We start from the raw sequence: 20,062 nt of genomic DNA, 5'->3' as shown, positions 1-20,062 counted from the left end.
AACTTACAGGGAGCTTTAGTTGTCATGACAGAAGGAACTGTGAATAGGAAGAAGGGGAGAAATGCTGGCAGTGTAAATAATTTGCATTCACAGTTCGTATGCTTCAGAATAAATATTGATTTTTAATACCAAGCTTCCATTTACTGTTGCATTTGAGAAAAAAAATGACACTGAAAAAAGTGTTTCATTTGGAATCAAACTATATATTTAATACTTCCCATAGTTGTGGGAATGACTTTAGCGTTGCTTACTCTTGTTTTCAGATGCGGTCTGTCAGTCGAATATTTAAATTCATCGATATGCCAACCGAAGAATCCCAAACTACGCCACCATCAAGGAACGAGGGGCTTTCCCAAGTCCTAATAATTGAGAATAAGCATGTAAAGGAAGAGAATATTTGGCCTTCTGGCGGGCAAATGATTGTGAAGGATCTCACTGCCAAGTATTTAGATGGAGGCTTGGCTATCCTTGAAAACATTTCCTTTTCCATAAGTCCAGGACAAAGGGTGAGGATATTGTTATCTAAACCTTTTACCAATCCTCCATTGCTAAACAAATGGCAGCAGAAGTTATCAACAGAAAGTGAAACCATATTTAACTTCTAATACACAATAAGTAAAAGGTAACAGTAAAGGTTTTCCCCTGACATTAAGTCCAGTCGTGTCCGACTCTAGAGGTTGGTGTTCATCTCCATTTCTAAGTCAAAGAGCCGGCGTTGTCTGTAGGTCCAAGGTCATGTGGCTGGCATGACTGCATGGAGCACTATTACCTTCCCGCCAGATCTACTCACATTTGTATGTTTTCGAACTGCTAGGTTGGCAGAAGCTGGGAGCTCACGCTGTTCCTCAAATTCGAACCTACGACCTTTCGGTCAGCAGCTTGGAGCCCCACTGCGCCAATGGGGGTCCAAACAATAAGTACATTTTTCATTATTCCAATATGGAGCACATTTTGCAAAAAGAGTTGGGAGACCTGTATTTTGCTTACTGTTTTGGACACCAACCTTCAAAAGGAACACAAAATTGCTAGAAGGATTATAAAAAAATGTTGTGGTTTTAAAAACCTGGGGAGAAATCAGAAAAGTGTTTTAAGTGCTCATTCCTGCTTATTTATTTCTCTCACAACTTTTTTGTGTAGATAGGCATGTTAGCCTGTTTCAGCATAAAGTGTCATTGCAAGTAATGGCAATTCTGCAGTACTGAGAGTTATTTTAATGCAGTACTGCATCAGACACATGCCACATATAGAGGCCCAGGGTGGCATTGGGTGCTATAATTTTGACATATAGTGTTACAGAGAGGCAGTTGGGTGCTATAACACTTTATCATATCTGTTAAAAATGACAAATGATATTATTGGGTAGCTGAGGGCAGTTATATGACCGCTTCACATAATCACAGTTTGTCATGGCCTTTTATAGTCTTTCTATTAATATTTATATTTTCAATGCCATTTCGGCACAATGCACTTCTACCCTGAACTGCCCTTTTGTTAACTTCTAACATGCATATGGTTAATTTATGGGCAACCGTTTCTTCATTAATTTATGCTTATAAATATTGCAGGTGGGCCTTTTAGGAAGAACTGGCTCAGGGAAAAGTACATTGCTCTTTGCTTTTTTGAGACTCCTGAATACCGAAGGTGACATTCAAATTGACAATGTTTCCTGGAACACTGTTCCCGTGCAGCAGTGGAGAAAAGCATTTGGAGTTATACCTCAGGTAAACTTACACCACCTTGTAAAATTAATTTCTATATAAATCTCTTTGTCCACAAGCATATTTTGGGTACACTTTGAACTCTGTCTATGCTTAGCTGCTGTCTCTGTGGCCAGGCTCAAATTTTGTTTTTTTAGCTTCTGTTCTGTCTTATTCTCCTATGGCCTTGGTTCTGATTCTCTCATTCTCAGGTTAAAAGACATACAGCTTTAACTCATGAATAGTATAGCAGTGTGTTGTCAAAGGCTTTCATGGCTGGGATCACTGAGTTGCTGTAAGTTTTCCAGGCTGTATGACCATGTTCCAGAAGCATTCTCTCCTGTTGTTTTACCTGCATCTATGGCAGGCATACTCAGAGGTTGTGAGGTCTGTTGGAAACTCGGAAAGTGAGTTTTATATATATGTGGAATGTCTGTTTGAGGCAAGTGTGAATGTTGCAATTGGCTACCTTGATTAGCATTGAATAGCCTTTCAGCTTCAAAGCTTGGCTGCTTCCTGCCTGGGGGAATCCTTTTTGGGAAGTGTAAGCTGGCCCTCACTGTTTCTTGTCTGCAATTCCCATGGTTTTTTTTAAAGTGTAGCTCTTTATTTATTGTCCTGATTCTAGAGTTTTTTAAATCCTGGTAGCCAAATTTTGTTCACTTTCATGGTTTCATCCTTTCTGATGAAATTGTCCATATGCCGATGGATTTCAGTGGGTTCTCTTTGTAGTCTAACCACCATGTCCGAAACATTTTTACAGATATATAGCACCACATTATAACTTTAGGTTGCTTCATTGCTCAAGTGTATTTCATACCACAGGTTATGTGTAGCAGTCTGATTTATGGATGTTATTTACTAAATTAACTATGCAGGTAGATAGACAAATATTTCTAGCCTTCTCTGTATCAAATGATGTCAGGACAATTTTAAAAAATATATTAGATAATGAAAATATCTAAACTAAAAATTAAATATAATCAACTAGTTTGAGCTGGTTTAAAACATTATAGGTGTTTTAAAACTGTGCATTACCATTTTGAGATGAACAGTAAAGTGGGGAAGCTTTAGAAAACAGCCATATTTTTATTTTGTATCCAAATGAATGTATTATTTATTGGATTTATATCCTGCTGTTCTCTCAGAATGGGATTCAGCAAATATGCCAGCTGGGTCTCTAAAGGGAAGCCATTCCACCATTTGGTGCCATAGCTTAGAATGCCTCCTCCCTCATAGAGCAGGATCATATGAGCAAGCTTTAATCCTCAAGCAAGTAAAGATATAATTAAGAGCATCTGGTTACTTTTAGGAAACTAAATACCCACTTTTCTTGGCTATTGGTTGTTTATTACTTGGTTTATATTTAACGATGTCTTATATTTTCTTAGTTTTATTGTTTAAATATAGTTTATTGTTATATGTTTTAACTGTGTTACTCTGTAACCTTTGTTTATATTGGGCTTGGTCCCTATGTAAGCCACCCTGAGTCCCTTCAGGGAGATGAAGGAGTATATAAGAATAAAGTTGTTGTTGTTGTTGTTGTTGTTGTTAAAAGGAGGAAAGGAGTTACCTTAAAAGTATAATTGCAATATTCATTCTTGGAAATTTAATTATTTTATTAACCTTCTTCTTCTAAGACCTCATCACATTTGACTTTTTCAGTGTCCTAGGATGCTTCCAGGATTTTGGGAGGATGGACCCTGCCAGACCCCATCAGACGACACATAGCTACTTCCAGTAGGGCTCCATCCTCCCAGCTTCCTGGCAGCATCTTACGATAGAGCCCTAAGAACATAGGGCAAGCTGGAGAAAGCATGGGGGGAAGCCGGGTGGCAGTGCTTTCCCCTATTGGGGAAGGGGGTGATGTGGATGATGCAGAGTGTGGAGCAATGGTTTTCTCTGGCACCCTCTGGATTTGCCCCGCTGCCCCACATATGCTCCCGCTTTGCCCTGCTTTGAGAACCTCCAACTGATGAAGTCCTAATTTTTTTTTCTTCACATCAACCTTTGATACATAACATGAACAGGCCCTGCCAAGTGCCCAGAATAAATAAAATATTTTAAACTGGAAACAGAGGTTCTAACAGCAAATGCATACACATTTTTTTTCATAAGGACTATTTCTGAACACACATTTCCTTTGCACTGATATAAATATTTAGGTATATTCCATTGTAGTCATACCCAAAGAGTAACTATGCTAGTGGGTTACAGCAAAAAAAGCAGATTCCTGTCTCTGTATATTTTACAGGTATTTAAAAAGATATAGGATGTAGTATCTTCAGAGGATAATTTCAGAATAGTTTGGGGAAATATGAACTCTTCCCAATAAGATGTCAGGCTTCATTAAGAGAGTACAGTTATAAATCTATTTACCATCTAGATGAATTTGAGTTCAGTGAACCTACCTTTTTGATTCGGTAGGTTGTATTCTGTGTATTGACACTGGAACAAGCAGTGCTGAACATACTGAATCAGCTTTATGTTTTTTTTTGTGTTATCTTTATCTTCTATTTTTTCATCATTTGTGGAGGGTTGATGAAGATTTCTGCACAACTCATAGCTTGGTGTGTGCATAACATTTTAGTGATCTCAACTACATCCTATTTTCAGTACATTTCTCTGAAATTTGTTATTGCTAATATATGACACAAGTGGTTTTTGTTTATTACGTGCTTGGACACAGGCTGGATTAATTATTGAACTTTCAGAAGCCATAAGAGCCAGTTATTGTTCTGAATTACAGTTACATATCAAGTGCCCATGACAGGGTTAGTGCATAGCTAGATATCATGCAGGGAAGAAAACAGCAGCAACAAAATTTTTACAATAAATGGAGCCATCTGATGACCTATATCCATGAGCAGAACTCCCAGGGTGATAAATAACAGCTCTAAATGTCAGGCCCAGGGAGTAATTTCATCCTGAAAGAACCTAGTCCTACTATTTGTTTCTTCTCCTGAGGTTTCATTAATACCCAACCCATATGAGTCAGCATGTTCACATGACAATCCCTTTTACGACAGAATCAGATCCCAAGAAACTATTGAGGGAGATAATATCCATTTATATTGTATTCCAACTTGTTGTAAATATTTTGCATTAAATGAGAGTATCCTCTATTGACTTGAGGACCTCGAAGACTTTTTCAGTTAAAGGGACTATTACAGTAAGACTGAAAAGATGTGAATGAGTGGCAGTATTTATTTAGACCAGTGGTTCCCAACCTTTTATTGACCAATGACTACTTGACCAGGGACCACTTTGACCAGGGGCCACTCTCCAACATTAGTACCCAAGGGATTACAAATCAGTTTTTGGTTAATTTTAGATTCAGTTTGATTATTTGGTGTGCTGATTAAGAGAATTGCATTGGATAGACCACATCAGCTCTAGTTTAGGATATAGAATGTATACCATCCAGTATACCATCTGCTCACTCACAGAAAGCCATATTTAATAATCTAGAGCTGATGTGGTAGTAATAATATTTCATGGGTAGTCAACCTGTTCCCTCCTGACTGTTGTACGTCAGCCTGTTCAGCCTGTGATTGTGTCTAATGATCAGATTGCTTTGGATTATGGGAATGGCAATGTTGTTCATGTTCAAGTTGATTCCTCTGATGGGAATGGGGATGCTGTTCATGAAGATGTTCCTGAAGGGAATTGAGATTATGGTCTGTTTCCTGGGCCTAGTTTTAGGGATGTAGGGCCTGAATGCAGTTCAGTTGATGGCTTCGACAGGCCTGTGTTGCTGCAAAGTAAATCTCAAGGTCTTGAGCCTGGGAGAAGCTCTGAGCTGCAGTCCCAGGGTCAGTTATCTCCAGGTGCAGATTTTAATGAAGCCTTGAACAGACGAAGAGCTTTTAGCTGGTAGAGATTTTTTTAAAATCAGAAACTAATGCGCTCAGACAGATTAGAGCAGAAGCTAGTAGAGAAACCAAAGCTAAGGAAACAAACCGTTCCTAGCTGTTTGGGAAACAAAGTAGATATATAGTACCAAGTACAGAGTCTAGCTTCAGACGAGTCTAGCCAAGTACAGAGTCTAGCTTCCATGCCATGTTCCTGGACCTTGGTATTTGTTTGATTCCTGGTTAAGTGCCTTTGCTGTTGTTTTTGCCTTTGAAATCAAGCCTCTGGTTTAATGGACTTTCTGGGACTCTTTCTCTGTGGATTTATTGCTCTTTTTAAACTTTCCAATCAATTGGATTTGCCTTTTTTTTTTTAACTGTGGGTTATTTTTTATTGCTTTGGCTTTTACTATCTTCAGTAAACTGCTTGCTATTTTAACTCAACTGTGTGGTGTTGAGTCAGATGGAATCCTGCTCTGAAATATAACACCGACATCCCCATTGCCTCGGCACTATAAGAGGGTTTTGCGAGACCAGTTGCTCTAGTTGCTGCATGGTTTCGAGGCGACAGTGTAGTAATGGTGAGGCTGTGGACCATATTTTCATTATTGCAGACCACTGGTGGTCCATGGATCACAGGTTGGGAATCACTGATTTAGACGTTGGATTGCTAGAATCAGAGGTGGATCTTTCAAAAATTCTGCCACAAAGAAACCTCTTTGAATGCAATCGATTAGTGCACTGGACAAAAAGACTGAACATGTCTCTCTCCTTCTTATGTGTGCATTTGTATGCTATGCAGCCATCCTCATGCACCCACCTGAATACTAGTATGTTGGGATAAATATTACAACCAACTGGACAGGCAAATCAATGTTAAAAGCTGATGGCTTCTCAAAACACAAGTTACCACTGCTTGCTGATTTGTAATGAACAATAGGTCTCTATCTTTGGCTGTATACTTAATAACCAGCGCCTCAGGTATGACATGTTAGCCTTTAAAGCCATGCATACCAGAACATGTGTTTAAAAAGATTTGCCATATTTATCTAACAGGTCAGCATCCAAAATAAGCAGTCATCTGATAAATAGAAGTATGGAATAGTGCTAAATACCTGACATATTTATGATTTCAGTAATCCATCTCCTCCCTCTCATCTGACTCACTCATAGACTTTCCCAACTGACACTCACTACAATCACTCAGTACATTAATCTAGCCTGCATTCATGCTTCTGTGACAGAGCCACTTTTGCAAATCCCCATGTGACGGAAAGGAGAGCATGGAATATATGAAAGAGCTCCCAGTCACATCTGGTCAAATGCCCATTAGTAATATATCATATCCTGTTGCATGTTGATTGCTGGGTTGTTTTTTTGGTTTTTTGTTTTGCTTTGCATTATATGCCCACAGCTTTAAAAATACTGAGTCATAAAAATGTTGTCCTTTCTTACGTCTTTAATCAATCATGGTAGGGCATATCATTTTCAAGCACTTACCTTCAATACTTACATTGGGCCTCAAAAGAAAATAAACAGATAACGCCATTAGAGGAATCAAAATGGGTTTCGGACATTGCCAGACTATGGCCCATTCTACACTGCCATATAATCTAGTTTGAACTGCACCATAATGGTCAGTGTAAACGCATATAGTGCAAATTGACCCACATTGAACTGTTTTATATGAGTCTTCACTGCCACACAATCTAGTTGCATGTAGTTAATCTGAATTCTAAAACTGGATTATATGGCAGTGTACATGGGGCTTTAATAGTTGGTTCCATTTTGTCATACTTAGGCCCCTTCCACACTGTCCCTATATCCCAGAATCTGATCCCAGATTATCTGCTTATCCCAGATTATCTGGCAGTGGAGACTCATGTAATCCAGTTCAAAGCAGATAACCCAGGATTGGATCCTGGGATATAGGGTAGTGTGGAAGGGGCCTTAGAATAGACCACATGAAATCAATGAAATGTATATTAGTATTTTAGTAAAATATGAGGGGGAAATTTATGGCTCCACTTTGCAAATGTTGGGCATTAATTTGTATCAGTTGAACAGAATGACTAGTGTTCAGGGGTCAAGGGAAACATAATCCAACATCTAGAAGGCATAGCACTGCCAAGCTGGGATAAAATACACCCAGATGTTAGTACTGAACTATTTATAATCAGTGTTATATTGCATAGTGGCATTGTTTGTTATAGCAGTTAAAAAACAATGGATACATTTTTAATGGTTTATAAACATGGATAGTAGTCCTTGCTGATACAAATTTTAAATAATAATATTTTAATCTCTCTTTTAATCATGATCAATTCTGTGCCTGTGATTATATAATATTTGATAGTCTTTTTTCAAGTTTGCTTATTACAAAAATAGACTATGTCCATTACAACTTTAATCCATGGATTGTCATTCCCACATGGGCTGTTATTTAATGTTTGTAAGATTAAAAGGCTAATATAAAAAATCAAAACAGAAGAGGAACCTTTTAAAAAAGGACAGCTCGCAGTGCTAGGAGGAAAGCCAGCTGATTCATAACATGAAACCACATTTCATGCATCCATGGCTAGCAATTGTTAAGACATCTTGGTATTATGAAGGTGTCCCTTTCTTTCATGAAAACCGGTTAGTTCAGTTATGTTTTCATGGCTGTCGCAGAACTCCTAAACATTTTATTCATTACTGTAATACATTGGACACCAAGTGTAAACAGAGCTATGCCGGACTTGGCTTTCTCTGTCGTATTAATGCCACCACACCCAGTAATCTTGAGAAACAAATCCCAAGGCAGAAAACATTGCAGGTACCACTACCTTTAAGGAATCAGCAATGATTTTAAACAAAGAACAAAGACTCTGTTATACATGTCCTGCCTCAGGGAAGTTATTTTTCCACTAATCAGGGATAGATCGCCAAGTAATGCATTAAACATATTTGCTAAGACAAAAGGTCTGATATATTTATTGGTGAACAAATAATGTGTAGCATCTTTTGCCGTTCAGGATTTTAACTTAAGCCCCTTAAAAGCCAGTTGTTTTAGAGTATTATTCTAAGGCTGCAATCTTGTCCATCTTTATTTGAGATTAAGGATTGCATTGCAAATGTAATGCTGTTGACAGATGCTCCACGACTGCTTGATAAACACACATATGAAAAATAGAAGACTGTGGTTTGACAAGTCCAGTTGTGAATCTGTGTATAAGGTTGTGCAGTTTGAGTGTTTTCTATTTTGTGTATATTTTTTAATATACACATATACAAACATACTTGCTTTTTAGCCATAAGAGGGTCCGCCAATATAGATTATGATAAACTTAGTTAGAATGTATCAGAAAGTATAATAAACCTTAAGAAGAGGTAAACATAAAGGTTTCCCCTTGACATTCAGTCTAGTCATGTCCGACTCTGGGGGGTGGTGCTCATCTCCATTTCAGAGCCGGCATTGTTCGTAGATGCCTCAACGTTCATATGGCCAGCATGACTGCATGGAGTGCCTTCCCGCCAGAGCGGTACTTATTGATCTACTCACATTTGCATGTTTTTAAACTTGGCAGAAGTAGAGGCTATTTCCTCCCCCCCCCCCCCCCAGATTCAAATGGCCAACCTTTCAGTCAGCAAATTCAGTAGCTCAGTGGTTTAAACTGCTGTGCCAAGAAGTGATAGACACAGCTTAACCACTGTGATAAAATATTTCAAATCAAATTAAAAAAAAACTTGAGACCTTGTCTAACATGTGACTGTGTATATGCAGGTGCCTTCAAATTACCTGTTGACTTATGGTGACCCCATTCATTTCATAGAGTTTCTTAGGCAAGGAAAATTCATAAGTAGCTTTGCCAATTCCTTCCTATGAAATATACCCTGCATCATCTGATATTCAATGGTAGTCTCCAACACAAGTACTAATCAGAGTTGGCCTGCTTAGCTTCCAAAATCATGACCTCCCCCTTTGGATCTCGCACAAGAGAAAAAAGTAGGATGATGATGATAACAATAATAATAACAACAACCACCGCCACCCAACTGATCAAATGGCATCTGGTGCCTTTAAGGTATTTAGGCCTGACAGAAGATGCCAATTAATTTCTTGTGTGATCAAGTTGTGCAAAAACTGAGAAGGGTTTATTTGCTTCCCGATAAATGAGCCTTTGTGTGTGTTCCGACCTTCTAGACTGAAATCCAATTGTTTTTCTCAACTAGAGTAGATCCACTGAATCAATAGATACTTGGTAAGTCAACATTTATGTAAGTTTAATTTATTTCAGGCATACTCTGTTTGGGACTAACAGCTGAATCCAATTCTTTGTGTCAACCACAGTAGATGGATAGGACTGAATATAATTACTTGGTCCTTCAGCCCTGGTCCCAAAATGTTGATTATTATTAACTTAATAAAGCCCTAATTGGTTTGTTGCCAGGATATCTGAAAGACTACCTTCTTTCATATTAACCACCCCATAACTCAAGAGGCTTCTCAGACTAATTGCAAGACCAGTTAGTGTGTACATGTAACAAGGATTTCTCTGTAGACTGGCTTCCTCCATTTCTGAGTTGTGAATAGGCTGTGTTGTTTTGAATGGTCTTTGGTATTGGAAATTGCTCTGTTTTAATAATTTGTTTTAAAATTATTTCAAGTACTATTTTAGACTGTTTTTAAAAGTTCTTAAAGAGTATTGAGTTTGTTGTTAAAGCTTTTATATTTGTATTGTTTTCGATGTTTTTATTCTGTTTTTATCACCTTGAGGGCCCCTAATGAGTTGGGAGCCAACATAGAACTAGAATAGATATATTGGTTGCATCTACATTATAGAATTAATGCAGTTTGATACCACTTTAATGGACATGGATCAATACTGTGGAAGCCTGTGAGTTGTAGTTTTACAGGATCTTTAGCTTTTTCTGTGAAAGAATGCTGGTGTTACCGAAATCAGCTATCTGCCACTAGGCGGCAGTGTAAGTCCATTGCCTGGTACACCATGCTACTTTGAAAGCCAGGGAAAAATGACTAGGTTTGAAGGCAATAACAAAGATTTATTCATCTGGCCAGATGGATGACAAAACAGCATAATTGCAAAAAAAAAAACAAACAAAAACCCTGACATAACTCACATTTGTGCAGCATATTTGTGCAGCACATTGATAAAATTTGGCGGCCATTCAAACTTTACATTCCCTCCCCTGGCTGGTCAGGAGATATGCATCTTGGGATCCATCTTCTCATTGACTGAGGCTTCTTCTTGATGTCACAAACTGGGAAGGAGAGGAAAAGGGAACAGCTGGAATTGGTGGGACTCAAAATTAAAGCTGTGCCCGCCTCTGAGGGTGTGAGCTCCATTGTCCAGACTGGAAAAAATGAGTATTTAGCACCAATGAGCTTTGGAAACTTGGAATAATCTGTACACAAAGAGTGTACAGATTGGGATTGGGAAACCAGAAAGTCAGTCAAGTGTGTAAATAAAGTCCTTGATGAGTCCTGGATTCTGGGGGTTGCTGGTCCCTCAGTAGGGAGTCCACTGGAAGAATCTGTGTTGTTTCACAAGACAACCACATAGTACAAAGTCACATAAACTATATAATATAAGTTGTGATAGTTGATTACTTTGGGTCTAATGGATCTTGTGCTGGTACAGCAGGGGCTTAGTTGTAGAATTGGAATGGTAACATATTGGAGTGGGCAGTTTTATTATGTAAAGTTTTGCAACAATGAGGGTTAGGAAAAAGGAAAGAGACATCCAGTAGACAGAAAGAAAGAACCAGATCTGCTTTGTTAATTAAAGATTTGTGTAATTTCATATCTATCTATCTATCTATATGTGTACATGTTTCTTGAGGCAACAGGGTTTAGGGAATTTTATCTTTATTTTTATTTCTCTTGAAGTAGAGAGGGTGAGGTCAGAAAGTGTGGGAAAGGTCAGTCTTGAGATGTTTGGAGTTTTAACAGGTTTTACTATGTTATTTTATATTGTTGATTTTGTTATTTCATATTTTGTCATGTTGTATTTTGTTATTATGTGTTTATTATGTTGTATTATTTTGGGCTTGGCCTCATGTTCGCTGCCCCGAGTCCCCTTTGGGGAGATGGTGGTGGGTTATAAATAAAGTGTATTATTATTATATAAAAGTGGGAGGGGAGGCAGAAAATAGGCTGGCCTGAGGGGTTTCCTCAGAATTGTAAAAGAAAAGTTGGTCAGGTTAACCCTCCCAGGAATGTTTGGGGTTGGGCAGGGGCTGAGCTTGGCTGAAATCCAGCTAAGCTTTAAAAATATGTTATAAATTTATAGTTATTATTATTATTATGGGGGGGGGGGGTGTTCGATATTTGCGATAATACTGCTACTAACCAAACTACAACTCCCAGGACTGCATTAATTCTGCATTGTAGAGACACCTATAGGCTCAGTCTCAAGTGGAGCTTGTAAAATTGTGAGAACTTCTATGGCATTAACTAAATTGAATGAAATCATAAACAAATATTTGCTCAGTCTAGCTTCTTCCTTTTTATTTGCATATTACCCCCCCCCCCCCCCCGGAATAATTATTTGGATTGGTTTTGTGTGTTTGTGTATGTGTGGTAGAGTACTAAGCGGTCTGTAAAGCATTGCAAAGCATTTCAAAATGTGTTTCACTAGGACAGTTCCATTCTACTTTATTAGTGTTCTGAATGAGCCAATTCCTGTTTGAGTTGAAGGGGAATTTCTTGTCTAGCAAAGCAAAATGGATGGGGGAGGAAATAATTAAGTGCCACACTTTTTCTATAAAAAGGCATTTGTTTAATATGTATTTCGTTTCTTGGTGGCTTGAAAAGAAAGCCACCAAGTAACAATTATTCTCAAGCAGAAAAAATTCCCAAGTATATTTAGTGACGTTGTAAGTGTCACATTTATTTCACCTTCTCAGAATAGTTGTGAAAGAATTGCTGTCATTTGAAGCACATTAAATCATACCTGTCAGAGTGATACTGAGTCTCTCACACTTGTCTAATGTTCAAAGAGATTAGGCAAATATTGGATTTGTTTCACGGTCTAATGTATGTGACTAAGAGCCGGGGTATATATTTCAAAGTATGAGAGACAGAAAAAAGAAAAGAAAGATTTAAACTTCCTTTAACACTGACAAAACTTTAACCAGCTTTAGGAGGATTGGGGGAGGTACTGAAAGAATAAAGCTAAAATGCATGTTTATAGTGCACAAAAAGAACAAAAGAACATGTAGATACAATAAGTGGGAATTCTGCAATAAAAATGTAGCAATATCATTCTGATAAAAAAAACCATTGAAATTAATAAAGCAGAACCAAGCGATGTCAGTAATAATACAAATACAACTACTCTGTAATCAAAATGAAGTTCTTCTTAATGTATATTGCAATTCATTAAGATAGACAGCATAATCCCTTAAATTGGCATCTTCTTTAGCAGGTCTTGTGGGGAGAGATCTTAAGACAGGGAAGATAAACCACTTTCTGGGTATTTTAATTCATTGATGTTTTTATCACTTTCATCAATCAAAATCTGGAATTTTACTCCCTATTTGAAAAAAGAGTATCATTTTCATTTAAATCAGCTTCAGAATTGTTCTCTACCAGGGGTATAGTAGAGTGGAGTTGTTCCTCTACAGCAGGGGTCCTCAAACTAAGGCCCAGGGGATACGGCCCTCCAAGATCATTTACCCGGCCCTTGCTCAGGGTTAACCTAAGTCTGAAATGACTTGAAAGCACACAACAACAACAAAAATCCTATCTCATCAGCCAAAAGCAGGCCCACACTTCCCAATGAAAAACTAATAAGATTATCTTTATTAAAATTGTTCTTCCTTTTAATTATTGTATTGTTTTTAAGCGTTTTGCACTACAAATAAGATATGTGCAGTGTGCATAGGAATTCATTCATGTTTTTTTCTTCAAATTATAATCCAACAGTCTGAAGGACTGTGACCTGCCCCCCTGTTTAAAAAGTTTGTGGACCTCTGCTCTACAGTGTGGTCTCAAGAGAGGTCAATGTAAAAAGGAATATAAGCCAAACTAACTACTTACTACTGCTTCTTTTTTGCTACTTGCAAATTATGCAACAATGCCAAAAACCAATTAGCATTTGCCAATTGGCAAGGTTTTAAAAAAGGTGTTATTTAAAGTTGGGCATTTCTGGTTTATGCCGTTCTGTCAACAACATTTTTACCTTGCTTTTCTTGTTTATGCTTATATAGAAAGTTTTTATATTCTCTGGATCATTTCGGAAAAACTTGGATCCTTATGGACAATGGAGTGACGAAGAACTTTGGAAAGTTGCTGAGGAGGTAAAAATGCTTGTTTTCTTTAAGGTTTCAGTAAGGTCTATATAAGTATCTGGTTATCTAGGCAGAAGGAGGTGTCACAGATTGAAGCACAACTTGGCTCAATAACTGTGTTACTTATATGAGATAAGGTTTTGTAGAACAGACTCTTTTTTCCTTGTGAAACTGTAGCCTTAAAGCAATGATAAAATGTAGTTACTCATTTCCATTTACTATGTCTTACATATGCACTTTATAAAACTGATTCAACTCTTTTTAAATGACATTCTTTCCCAGAGATAAGACAGGTTGGAAGCCAAAATGAAGTAGGATTAGCCCCAGTTGCAGAGGCTAATGTAAGGAAGGCCAAGACTTAAAACAAGGAATAGCTACCCACCTTCTCATTCATTCCTCAAAGGCTTCTCAAGTTTTTGCAAGGCTGTGTCACCTTGACATTTCCCAGGCATGTACTCTATGTGTTAAAGTAGTGAGCCAAGCAGATGGATTTTGAGTCCTTGTTGGCATCACTGCCAAATCTTGATAGTTGTTCAGTGGCATGAAAGGGTTCATTTGTATTAGCAATCTTGTTGGATTCTTTTTATATTCACTTTGAAGTTTGGGTTGGGAAAGGATATTAACACTGGGAACCATCTAGGAGAGCTGATTTTTGCCTATTACTAACTTACTTTATTCTCATAGGTATAACAATAGGAAACTAGATTTAGTGTGGTAGATTGAGATGGTTTTATACAATGGATTTTAATGTCGAGATAAATGATTTTAATGCTTATGTATGTGTATAATCTTTTTATGTCCTGGCATTGAATGTCTGCCGTTTGTATGTTGTACTCCTCCCTGAGTCCACTTTAGGGTGAGAAGGATAGAATATAAATGTTTTAAATAAATAAATACTGTATTTTCTGGTGTATTATATGACTTTTTAACCCTGGAAAATCCTCGCTGAACTTGGGGGTTGTCTAGTACACTGGGTATAAAAATATCACTTCCTGTTTTGGGTCCAAAACAAGTTGGAGGCTCCTAACAGGCAAGGGAGGTGGGCAGCTGCCCTGCACTGGAGCAGGGTGCCCAAAGCAGCAGCAGCTGCTGTGCTCCTCCAGCACCACTTGGCTCTTGCTGCCAGGCTTCAGCCTCACCGAGAGGTACTTCCACTCTATGGCTGCCTTGGCTATCAGTGCGGCGGTAGAGAAGGAGGAGGCAATATACTTGCTTGACAGCTGCATTGCTTCCTCTGCTGCCGCACTGACAGCCAAGGCGGGCATGAAGTGGAAGAGCTTCTCAGTGAGGATGAAGCCCAGCAGCAGGAGTGATGTGGTGCCGGAGGAGCACAGCAGCAGCAGCTGCTTCGGGCACCCTTCTCCAGTGCAGGGCAGCTGCCTACCTCCCTCGCCTGTTAGGAGCCTCCATTGGTTTTGGTTCCAAAACAGGAAGTGATGAGCATGGCGGTTGGCTGGCCATGGCGGGGCCTGGCTGCTGGTGGAGGGTAATCTGCTTATGGGGCCAAGAAGCTACCTCAAGGCCCAGGAAGGGCCTGAAGAGGCTAGCAAGAGGGGTAATCTAATACGGTGAGTATATCCAAAAATTAGTCTAGTACACCGGAAAATACGGTAGGTATTAAGAAGAAATATGGGTCACATTTGCACATTTTGATTTTCTTTTTTTGCTTCTGCACTGTGTGACCTTTTGTAGATCTTCACCTGAGAGAGAGTATCTCATAACTCAGGCAGTCAATGTCCAGCAGTGGGGAATTTAGTTCCTAGATGAGGGTAATCAGGTTATAATTTGTTGTAAGCCCAGTTTCACCACTGGCTGTGTGGGGATGATGGATACCATCAACAAATGGGGATCCTATTCAGCAGTAGGGAATTTGGTTGCCAGCAGAGTGGTAATTCGGGTAGAATTTGTTGTGGGCCCAAATCTACTATTAGCTGTGTAGGAATGCTGGATCCCATCAGAGAAAGGGCTGAAATGTTGTGAGAGTTACCATCAGTAAAGCTAATGCTGTAGTATGAAAGGGCATCAATGCTTGGCACCAAAAAGCCTTTTGGGAAGGCCAGGAGCCACACCCAGTTCTGGCACAGAAGACTTTTCCACTGAAGATTATGGAATTCGTACATCTAGAAAAATATGATGAATGCTTGATGAATGCAAGGCTGGGGTGAAAATTGCTGGAAGAAATATTAACAATCTTAGATATGCAGATGATACCACTTTGATGGCCGAAAGCGAGGAGGAGCTGAGGAGCCTTCTAATAAAGGAGAACGAAAAAAGTGCAAAAGCTGGGTTGCAACTAAACATCAAAAAGACCAAGATTATGGCAACAAGAATGACTGATAACTGGGAAATAGAGGGAGAAAACATGGAATGCGTGACAGACTTTGTATTTCTAGGTGCAAAGATTACTGCAGATGCAGACTGCAGCCAGGAAATCAGGAGACACTTACTTCTTGGGAGGATAGCAATGGCCAATCTCAATAAAATAGTGAAGAGTAGAGGCATCACACTGGCAACAAAGATCCGCATAGTAAAAGCAATGGTATTCCCCATAGTCACCTACGGATGTGAGAGCTGGACCACAGGGAAGGCTGAGCAAAGGAAGATAGATGCTTTTGAACTGTGGTGTTGGAGGAAAGTTCTGAGAGTGCCTTGGACTGCGAGAAGATCCAACCAGTCCATACTTCAGGAAATAAAGCCCAACTGCCCATTGGAGGGAAGGATAGTAGAGGCAAAGATGAAGTCCTTTAGCCACATCATGAGAAGAAAGGAAAGCTTAGAGAAGACAATTATGCTTGGGAAAATGGAAGGGAAAAGAAAAAGGGGCTGACCAAGGGCAAGATGGATGGATGGCATCTTTGAAGTGACTGGAGTGACCTTGAAGAAGCTGGGGTGGTGATGGCTGACAGGGAGCTCTGGCTTGGGCTGGTCCATGTGGTCACAAAGAGTCGGAAACGACTGAACGAAAGAACAACAACAACAACATGTTTGCTATGTGCGCGCGCGTGTGTGTGGGAGAGGGGTGAGATCATCTTCCAAAGTTAAGTTTGCTTTAACTTCTACTTAAAGCAACCTTGGGGCCCACATTGAGAAAAGTATATGTTATACTGTATATACTCATGTATAAGTTGAGCTCATGTACAGACTATGGGCATGTTTGGGGGCCATAATTATCGATTTTGATCTGAACTATGGATTAGTCAAGGGTCATTCTGTGGAGTGGGGAAAGTGCCAGTGTCTATCAATGTAGACATCAAAACTCACCAAACCACATTGGTCTGTGTTCTTAGATCTTCATTGGCTGGATCACAATAAATCTCAGTGCTTTGCTTAATAAAAGCTGGTAAGGTTCAAAGGGATAACCAACCCAGAGTTAAGCTATAACTAGATATGGTTTGTCATTACATTCTAACATGGTCAGTTATCTCCATATGCTGAATAGATTTTGCATTTATATGTTTGGGAGACTGGGAACATGGTTTCTTTTACTCAAAACTGTACAACAAACTAGAGCTCTTGGCTTCATACATCTCAGTGTTCATCTATACTAGGCAAGTTAGTTTGGTATCAATCTAATCTGGAGCGGCCCTAGCACATGCATGATGACCATTGTCACAATAGAGCAGGACTATCAGCTCAATTGGGCTGTCATCTCCTGTGTCATGTCAACATAATTCATGGCAACCTGTAGAGATACTTCTCTGTCCCTATTGTAGTCATATGTCTATGTTGTTTTACCATTAATCCAACTTCTGTTGCCTTCTATTGTGCATGTATTTTTGAATTGTTACCATATTTATGTAATAAACCATTTATATGATGAAATGTTTGACTCCTCCCCATTACACCTGACTTTTTCCTCCTTCAGGTTGGACTGAAATCTATAATAGAGCAGTTTCCAGGTCAACTTGATTTTGTTCTGGTGGATGGTGGCTGTGTTCTCAGCCATGGGCATAAGCAGTTAATGTGTCTTGCCAGGTCAATTCTCAGTAAAGCTAAAATTCTTCTTCTCGATGAACCAAGTGCCCATCTAGATCCCATGTAAGTACTGTAAGAACATTTTAATGTAATTATTTTAGCACTGGGACATCATTAAATGGTCATTGTAAGGTCCATAAATTATTTTAATGTTATCTTTATGGTACTAATACTAATCTGATTTTTGACTGGGTGGAAGTTTTAAAATTATAAAATATAATAACTGTAATAAATTACTTTGCATACTATTTATAATGCATTCATCCATAAGTGGTTTCATTATTTGTTTTCGTATGCCTTAAGTAAGAGATCTAAATACTGGCATTAGAAAAATACTTCATCTAAAGCCATTTCAGCATGACTTCAGGACTGCTTTTCTCATTGGTGGGTCACTTCTGTTACATGAGAAACTGCATGGGTGTAACCCTGTTAATACTTCATGGCAATGCAATGTCCACTGTGGCATTTCTCCATATTGGCTCTACTGATTTATGTTTAGAAGGCACAACAATATGGTGGTTCCATTTCTAGTTGCAGGGTGGCTTTATGAAAGTAATATGAGTAATTTCCTCTTATTCCCAAACGAGGATGGCTATTATGAAAAATAATTAAAATAAAATAAGTGTGTACTGCCATGGAGATAATCATTTAGAAGAGGATTCAGTAATCTTCATTCTATGGGATTCATTCTGTATAGTATCCCCAAGGACTCGGGGGGGGGGGGGGGGGGAGTCAGTTTGGTAATTAACTGATTCTTTGCCCTGTGTCCAGAATCACAATTCTCACGGTTGCCTTGGGAAAACAAACTATTAAACCATTTTAACTTTTCAATGTCAGCATGCCCTTGGTGGTTTGATATAGCAAATATTAGCTTGTCCCAAACTTTTCTGGTCTAGGCAAGAAATTAATAAAAATAATGGCTGCATTATAACTGCAGGCAGCTCCCAAGGTATGAACAAGATTGTTCTTAAATTGAATTTGTTTGTAAGTCATACAGGTACATTTTAAAGTGTAATTTCAGCCAAAACTATATCTTTTTAGATTTGGATTGCATAGGAAAGGGTGAATAACACCCTGTGGTAGTTTTTTTCCCCTGTCTGTGCCCCAGTTCAGAAGATTTCACCTTACTTTCTGTCCCTGTGATAATTGGATTTTGGAAAATGTGGCTTGCTGTGGAAACAAGGATTGGTGATAAAGCTTCAGTGAAGACCCCATTTCCCCATGATAACTCTTTCAGGAGTGAATTTTCCTTCCAAAGGGCAGATTTCTCTCACTTCCTGTTGACTCACCCCCATTCTTAACTATTAGCCGTTTGTAAGTCGGGTGTTTGTAACTCAGTGACTGCCTGTAATGATCTATTACTTAGTTACTAAGTGGACTTTGTAACACCTGTTTAGGCTTGGCCGTAGCTGTTTAATAGTATGTGTGATAGTTATCTCTCATCTCAACTGTAACTGCCCTGCTATAAAGTCTGGCAAACATTGTAAAAGTGCCTATTCAGTGCACCCAAATCTCTGCATTGCAGTCATTCACATCTTTAAAATGATTTATCTTTCAGGACCTTCCAGGTGATTAAAAAAACTCTCAAGCAAGCTTTTGCAAACTGTACAGTAATACTCTCGGAGCACAGACTGGAAGCACTGTTGGAATGCCAGCGATTTTTGGTGAGTGCCTTTCAAACATTAAATGTGATGCTTGGGATCCAAGGCGCTATTTGAAAGGCAAACCCTTCTCCAACATCAAAATCTATTATTGAAATCTTCTCAGTATCAAAAGTGGTTTCTTGGTGCCCAACCCCTGTCTGAGAAATCAAAATAAAAAGGCCTGTTGGTTCTGTGGGGTGTTTTAGCAGGGGCACATTATATATCTCGTATTTGGTTTTATTCTGCATGAAATCACTTGTGTTGGTGAGAACACCTGCAGTTTCTCCTTGTTTTTGTTGAATTAGAAGAAAGGGGGAATCGTTTGGTTCACCTTTACAACTGGAACGGTTTAGGATTAATAAAAACTAATAGCAAGACCGTAATAGATGCATGTCAACAATAGCACAAACTGCTCCCTGAGCTTGTTTCATTCACTTTTTAGTTTTAAGAGCAGCAGTATCTCATAATCACATTAGGTTGATAGAATAGGTTCACAGATACATATATGTATGAATACGTTTTTGACTGAGTACAAGTATACTATAAAGCCTCCACACTTCAGTACTATTTCACCATTATTACCTTTCCTTTATTATAC

The 20,062-nt window shown here is 38.8% G+C and overlaps 1 protein-coding gene across 1 annotated transcript in view; it reads left to right on the top strand.

Annotated features, from left to right (window-relative positions):
- The window catches only part of CFTR (CF transmembrane conductance regulator), a 105,655-nt gene that overhangs the window by 81,654 nt on the left and 3,939 nt on the right, over positions 1–20,062 (top strand). Inside the window, exons 22-26 of the mRNA XM_067469054.1 lie at positions 264–506; positions 1,566–1,721; positions 13,766–13,855; positions 17,712–17,884; positions 19,380–19,485. Of these exons, the coding sequence (XP_067325155.1) occupies positions 264–506; positions 1,566–1,721; positions 13,766–13,855; positions 17,712–17,884; positions 19,380–19,485 (768 nt within the window). The remainder of the gene's footprint in view (positions 1–263; positions 507–1,565; positions 1,722–13,765; positions 13,856–17,711; positions 17,885–19,379; positions 19,486–20,062) is intronic.

The sequence above is a fragment of the Anolis sagrei genome, chromosome 5 (genome assembly GCF_037176765.1).
Source record: "Anolis sagrei isolate rAnoSag1 chromosome 5, rAnoSag1.mat, whole genome shotgun sequence".
Lineage (NCBI taxonomy): Eukaryota > Metazoa > Chordata > Lepidosauria > Squamata > Dactyloidae > Anolis > Anolis sagrei.
The sequence above is the reverse complement of the archived record's forward strand: the minus strand, read 5'-3'. Positions and strand labels throughout refer to the sequence as shown.